The 7,454-nt window shown below is 37.2% G+C and overlaps 1 protein-coding gene across 2 annotated transcripts; it reads right to left on the bottom strand.

The window, feature by feature from the left end:
- Positions 1–491: 491 nt before the first annotated feature.
- On the bottom strand, positions 492–6,374 carry LOC117343817. 2 transcript variants are annotated; one of them, XM_033906334.1, is made up of 2 exons: positions 6,317–6,374; positions 492–4,748 (listed from the first exon to the last, which is right to left on the bottom strand). In XM_033906334.1, exon 2 carries the CDS (start codon positions 4,675–4,677, stop codon positions 2,365–2,367), a length of 2,313 nt encoding a protein of 770 aa, XP_033762225.1. In that variant the 5' UTR covers positions 4,678–4,748; positions 6,317–6,374; the 3' UTR covers positions 492–2,364. The 2 variants fall into 2 exon arrangements, with proteins under 2 accessions (XP_033762225.1, XP_033762224.1); XM_033906333.1 differs by having other exon boundaries at positions 6,268–6,352.
- Positions 6,375–7,454: the final 1,080 nt, after the last annotated feature.

Raw genomic sequence — 7,454 nt, 5'->3', positions numbered from 1 at the left:
CAAAATCTATTATCATTATTAGCTTACACCTGTAGGCGTACATCTTCTTAATCCAATTTTTAACGTCTTGATTACTTATCTACTAGAGGACTGTACAAGATACATATTATCAGAACCTTTCAATACCAATTTGGAGTTATACACATTAGAATTAAATACAGTAGAGTTACGTAGCAGAGTTGGATACAGTAGAGTTATGTGGTAGAGTTAATTAAACTAGAGAGATTCAGTAGAGATTTAGATACAGTAAAGTTAGATACAGTAGATAGAGAGTTAAATACAGTAGAGAGTAAGATAAAGTAGAGTTAGATACAGTAGTGTTAGATACAGTAGAGTTAGATACATTAGAGTCACATACAGTAGAGTCAGACACAGAAGAGTTAGATACAGTAGAGTTAAATAGTAGAGTTAAATAAAGTAGAGTTAGATACAATAGAGTTAGATACAGTAGAGTCAGATACAGCAGAGAGTTAGATACAGTAGAGAGTTAGATACAGTAGATAGTTAGATACAGTAGAGTTAGATACAGTAGAGATAGATACAGTCGAGTTAGAAACAGTAGAGAGTTAGATACAGTAGATTTAGATACAGTCGAGTTAAACACAGACGAGTTATATACAGTAGAGAAAAAGTTACAGTTGAGACAAAAATGAATTTACTCGCACCATACAACTGGTTCGTCATTCTAGGCCTCGTCGGGTGTGTTAAGTGCCAAACGTGTTCATACCCAGAGGGCGACTTAGAACAAAGATAGAACATGAAAGAACCGGTCGGATTTTTGAGGATTATACACATGTGGGATAATATAATTTGAAGCACAGCTTTACAAACATGAGTACATACAATCCCGATAACATATATATCTCAGTATTGCCGCCATCTTTTATAATACACATATATGGTTAAAATACTACATGTACATCAGATATAAACGTTCGTGCAGGTGTAGAAGTAAATTAATACATTACACACATGTTCATCAAAACAAGATAACTAATGTAAACAAAAAATAACATTGAAAATTGAGTGAGATTACAATAATAAAATAAGAAATAAAAATAAATCTTACCCATTATGCAAAATTCTGGCCATGTGAGTGATTATATCGGATACAATAAAACTATAATAATATATAACATATAAAGAAACACGTCATATGGTTAAGAATACAAAAGACACATATTTTAACTGAGGAGGAATGAATTGTCTTTTACTTCATTACTTCAATGTATGAAGCCACATGTATACAAAATTACATGATGTATTGACATTTCTCTTCGTGACAACAGAAGAATCTGAAAAATACAACATCTATTACTGATTGTGTTTGGTCAGCACGTTTTCTTCTGTACACATTCCTTCAGACAATATTGGGGCAATGAACACTATTATTGTATCCTTGGTGTGTTTACCTTGGTTCCTCCTGTGTTATATTAGTTGTGCTGATTGTCCAGTGATTCTTGATCACAATCATCAATAAAAATACAACAATTACTAACACTGAGTACACAGCAGTATATATATATATACAGGAGTTATGTAAGGATAGAAGTTTGGTATAAAGGACCTACTCCTCCTCTTAAAATCTTACCCAATTGTTACAGGTGTACAATATGATATACATACAAATTTATATAAACCTTTTTCTTTATCTGAATATAGACGGTTGTAAAAATCAAAAAAATACCAGTTACCCTGCCACATCATAAATATATCCCTTCCGACATCATAATTATTACTACATTTGATTACTAGCAATGCTATATAGAGTGCTACTTGCGAGTCATGCAAAATGTTCGAATCCTCTGTTTAGGATCAGCAAATACTGCCCATGCAAAGTTATCCGAAGATATAATCCATCACATTTGAAATCATTCTCGGTCCCCATCGGCTATCAAGATGTCGTTATACCTTCCGACACTGTGAAACAAGGTAACTCTGATATCTCATTATTTGAATCACACGCCACACAACGTTTCCGAAAGGCACATTTTCTGCACCATTACCATTGAAAACAACATTGCTCCGTTATTTATTTCATACCTATCTAGTGTCCACGAACTTTCACCTAATTACCGTTGATCTATGCTACATCATGTATGTCAAACACTTCGTATCCCGTACAATATCAATATGCACATGTTCATGATTCTGCGAAATACCTCTCGAATGTTTTAAGCAAAACATAAGAGACCTGCAGAACTATTCCAAAATTGTACTTAATATGATCAACTTTCTTTGTTATCCCTCGTTCGTTATTTTTCAAATCTATATTAAGGAGACATTTACATTCGAAAATGATCTAACGAAAAATAAACAGAGAAAAATGCTCTGTATATTGAACGTTTGCCAAAGTCTCCACTGTTACATGTATTTTATTTCGTAGAATGAGACTGATCCTCTGTTATTAGCTATGGCCAATACTTTCTGGTCCGTGCTGACGCTCATCGAATACTTTACCTCGACGTTATTACATCGCTGTACCATGACGTCACCGTCCAAAACTTTGCGTACATAGCCCGAGTACGATGTCATAAATACGTCCCCGGTTGACGCGTCAAGTATCAGAACACTTTTCAAGCTGGGAATTGTGGCGATTCCTTGAGGTTCTCTAAGTGTGTTATATTCATGACGCCGCACAATGGTAGGTGGCTTCCCTCTGTCTGCAGTGTCGTAAAAGATGGCTTCCTTATTACGTACATCGCAAAGTGCTAGAAATCTGGACTGAGACAAAGTAAGGCTCCTCGAAACAGACATAGGTTTCTTTAAGTCAATTTTCGTTACGGTATATCCTTGCATAGTTACTATTTCAATTCTTGCTGCAGAGAATGGCGGTCCCCTTCCACAAATGAGCCTCCCATTACTTTTACAATATCCTACACTTGAATATTTTCCAGTTTTCATCGTCTTCTGTAGCTTTGCTGGACTGGGACCGGGTGTGGACGAGAATTCAACGAAGAGTAAGCTTCCTTCTTTTGGAGCGGCCACAACACACACTGTATCAGATACACCAGCGACATCGTACGGTTCCGTGCTACAGTTAAACTGGTCAACTACACCATTGAAGCCATCATCAGCCATACGCTGAAGACGACGGTTTTTTTGGTCAGCTACGACAACATATCTGCCGAGAGTTGCAATACTTACCAAGTAAGGAGCATTATTATCGGTATCTGTTTTCGTTTCTACTTTTGCTATGTAATTCAACATGGTGATAGTTCGGACGTTCGGAGAAATTGGTGTTCGGTCCGGTCTTGCTATGGTATCAGAAGGCAAAGGAGAGGAATCTTCCATGTACAACGGAGGTGCAGTTGGTTGTATATGGGACATCTGTGCACAAGACGAGGGGTTCGGCGACTGAGAGCCAACATGAGGGGGATATGGATGTTGGATAGGCGTGTGTCTGTTGTCATAGGCTGGTAATGGTGGCGCAGATGCTGATGGTCTGCGGCGCACAAGCGACGAGTGCCAAGGACGCGGCCTTTGTATAAAGGACTGTCTGGTCACAGCCCTGTAAGTCGGTGGTGGCTCCTCCTCTCCGTCGTCGGGAGGAGGAGGTGGCACAATTTCTTCCCGAGCGTTTTGGCTGATCTGTGCAGCTGACGACCTGTCAGGCCGTGTCTGTGCAGAGTTCGGTTCAGTAGATACTTGCTGATCAGCCTCGGCCACTTCATCGAATGTGGCAGCTGAAGCATCCCTATGACAACAATGAATTACTTCAATCTTCACAATATCTGTATCTGTCATTTTGTCCTCCAACTCAGTGTTGATCATGAATCTAACATTGTAACTCGTATCGGCATCTGATTGCAGTTTCGACAACATTGTTTTAAATACTTCGAAATCGTTTCCCAAATGATTTGTTATCACCAAATTTTCGGCTGCATTTGTAGAACTGCGTTTTTGTAAAGCATGTGCAAGTCTTTGTCGAGATTTTACGGAGGATGACATATTTGTACAAACCACAGCGTCGCGCTCCAAGTGTGTTTTCTCATTCTCCCTGAGTTTGTTCGCATTTTCTAGTACTTTCCGTTCTTGCTCCTCCAGATATTTTACAACTTTTTCTTTCAGTTCTGAATAATACGACTTAATAGTTTCATCATGCACTACAGAATCCAGAAATATATTGCCTAACTTAGAATTCAGACTGTTGTAGACAGTTTCTGTTTCAGAAAGAAAATTTGTTAGTTCTTCAGAGACTTCCTTAGTTTTAGTAAATGCTTCCATGCGCATGTCTTTGCCAATTTTACGTAAGCGGAAGTCACAACGGCCATGGATCTCTAGTCTGCATTGTTCGCATGCAAGCGTGTTACAGCCTGAACAAAAGAAATCAGATAGTTTGCCATCGTGAATTATGCATGGTGCCCTATTAATTCCATCGGCATTGTATGCAGGTTCAGGTTCCTCGCCGTCCTGAAAAAATCTACGGACATCTCGTTGCAAATCATCTTCTTGTAGTATCAGTAATGAATCCTGGGAAATAACTTCTTCCTCTTCACCTGGCGAGTGTTTATATTCACACACTGGACATGGAAACGAGGCTTTACCGAAGTATTCCGTAATGTAAACTACCAGACATTCATGGCAGAAGACATGCTGGCATTTGAGTTTCTTTGGATAGGTAATGGGTTCTTCACATAACCCACATTTGTAGAATTCTCTGAGTATCTCTTCCATGGTGTCCAAGCTTTATCGCAATATAAAGTTACATATCACCGTTTTGTAGCATACTGACCATGACCTTGAATCTGCAAAACAAAGGAAGAAAATATGAAAATTCACTGTAACAAATTCAGTTCTGGTTAATTCGTAACCTGTTCATTGGACTGACAATGGACATTCATGTACGTATCCCTATTTCATAGTTCTGTTTCTATATTTTATTTCCTTTTCGGTTGTTCAATCTTAATTAAATTAAAGCTCTAAAATGTGTTTCCATATTCAGCTTAAAATATCTTAAGACCTATATATATGCTGCAGCATACGTTCTGCTAAGTTTTACTTGTACTTAATAGCCATTTTATTCGTTTTACTATTGAAATCACACAATTATTCTGCCGATTTGATTCCAACGTAACATTTTGAGGATTTTTTTGACACAACACCGCTACAAATTCGTAAAGTCAGAGGAACGATTTCGCAATATTTCTAATGGACGCGAGTTGCAGCTTATTAATCAAAGGACAGAATAGCAAATTTTATAGCTATTAAACAACTTACAAATACATGTATCAATCCAGTAGTGTATCTTCGACACTATGGAGACAATTTTTGAAGTTGCAATTACTACATGTTTCATAATCGACCGTGAATCACATATTCTATTAGACCTTTGGAATAAGGTCTGAAGAAATGGACTCATTGACTTCATTTACCTTAAAAGTGTATCATGTTAAATCATCTTCATAAAGTTAACAATTGAATAAAGTCAAAAACACAACGTTGTATGGAAATGGTCTAACAGAATGAGCATAGTATTGTCTTTGGTTATTCAGTGTTTTTATTCTGAAGATACTACGACGGAAAGGCCCGAGTGGTTTTCCGATTGGGTTACAATTGTTATACATTTTGTATATATAAACAAGACTGTTGTTTACATTTTTTTTTCTTTTTAGATATCAACCAATAATTATTGCAGTCAGTTTTGATTTTAGTAATAAATAGTAAGTGTTAGTCTTCTAACAAACTCCTTAAAAATATCACGTTTTAAATCTGTTTCCCCTGGTAATTTTTTTAACATTATATAGTAATACATGTGTATTTGAGAAACGTTTTGGATCTTCATCAAAAGGAAATCAATCAGTGATCGGAAGCCAAGTAACTACTGTAAACGTAAGTAATTTAGACTCTTTTTTTCTTCGTGAACTCACGGGAATTCGCACGGAAAGACACTTTGACAGATGCAAAACATCGATTTGTATGTAGATTATATATATATAAGTGTACACATGTACATATATTGCATATAACGTTTGATAATAAATCGAGCGGTCAGCGGCCTCCTGTGAACTATAGTAATAAGTGGCCATCACCGACCCGTGAGTCTTATGAGTTGTGTCACTTATTTATTGTAGCGTGCACGTGTACGGTGTGAGTAACACTAAATATAGTCATCCCAGAGCACAATAGTACCCCGCCCACCTTCAGTCCTTCACAGCTAACCTCGCGCCCAAACGCCTAAACAACACAATATTAACATAAACACATGCTAAATATGGGAGATATAAAAACAAGTATCTAGATAAAACCTTAAATTAAATTACATACAGACAAATACTTGCATGCTGTTTTAGATCATGTACTACATGCAACGTACAGTCAATCACCGATCGCAGGTCATTTAGTCGTGTTCGTATGAACGGCTGCGTGAATCCTTGACGTTCTAAATGCAGGCGCATTCGATCTATGGTTTTAAACTTTAAGATAAACTGGTCTTTTACTCCGAAATATTGACGTTGGCGATTAAACTAGCTTACCAAGGCTTGCTTATAATATTACCAAGCGTTCCCCTTTAACCTAATGTCAACATCTCACGTACGTTGTATACCGTTACACTCCTCGTTACCAATAATTAGATTTCTACTACGCCGGTGTTATGTAGGTCAATGCACATACAGTGTCCATGTTTCTCTCAGTAAACATATATAGTTTTTAAAGTCATTTTGTAACAACATTAGGGGAAATATGTGCATAGAGAAAATATTCCTAAATTTGTCTCTTACGAATCGTGCAATTTGGACAACAGTATAGCTATTGCTGTAAAAAGAAAGAAAACAAGAAAAAATAGGCCTAACCCCCAACTTTTTTTTATTTCCAGCAGAATTTATTGTTATATACCTATATACTAATTAATAAAGGTCTCTGTTATATATTTTCTTATTTATTTATATTTCATTTAATAATACGTATTACAATAATAGGAAACAAGTATACTAGAATCAAAAGTTGGGTATTTTTTTTTAGCCTTCTAGAAGTCACGTGCATTGGGTCTAAGCAAAATGAATATATACACGTGCATGTGGTATATGCAAAATAAATGTAAACACATGCATGGGGTCTATGCAAAATAGATGTACAGTATACAGGTACACTTGTATGGAGTTTATACAGGATAAAAATATATCAGAACCACAAAGCCGTGCAATGAAGAGCCATTAAAACCTAATGCCAAGAATCCTGACTAAAATTGCGACTTCGTTTTCTATACAAAATGTACGTGCTACACCTTACGTTAGACGTCACGTACATAAATACGTTATAAATAAAACCGTGTATGCCTGGCCGTTAGTTGACAGGTTTTCCGTCTCCTGAAATCGCTTCCTTGGGCTACGTGCAGGCGACGTGAAGGGGAGTCCTCTGGTGTCTGGGAGTTTGGTACCATCCTATCCATTCGGTACGTACGTTCTCAAGGCCGGGCAGCTCCTTGGGACTTGGAGCGGCATCTAAGGCGAGAT

This window comes from Pecten maximus, chromosome 15, assembly GCF_902652985.1.
Source record: "Pecten maximus chromosome 15, xPecMax1.1, whole genome shotgun sequence".
NCBI classification, from domain to species: Eukaryota; Metazoa; Mollusca; class Bivalvia; order Pectinida; family Pectinidae; genus Pecten; species Pecten maximus.
Note: the sequence above shows the minus strand (reverse complement) of the source record. Positions and strands in the feature narration are given on the sequence as shown.

Coding starts and splice junctions, on each gene's coding strand:
- LOC117343817 (XM_033906334.1), bottom strand. CDS start 4,677: ATGGAAGAGATACTCAGAGAATTCTACAAATGTGGGTTATGTGAAGAA.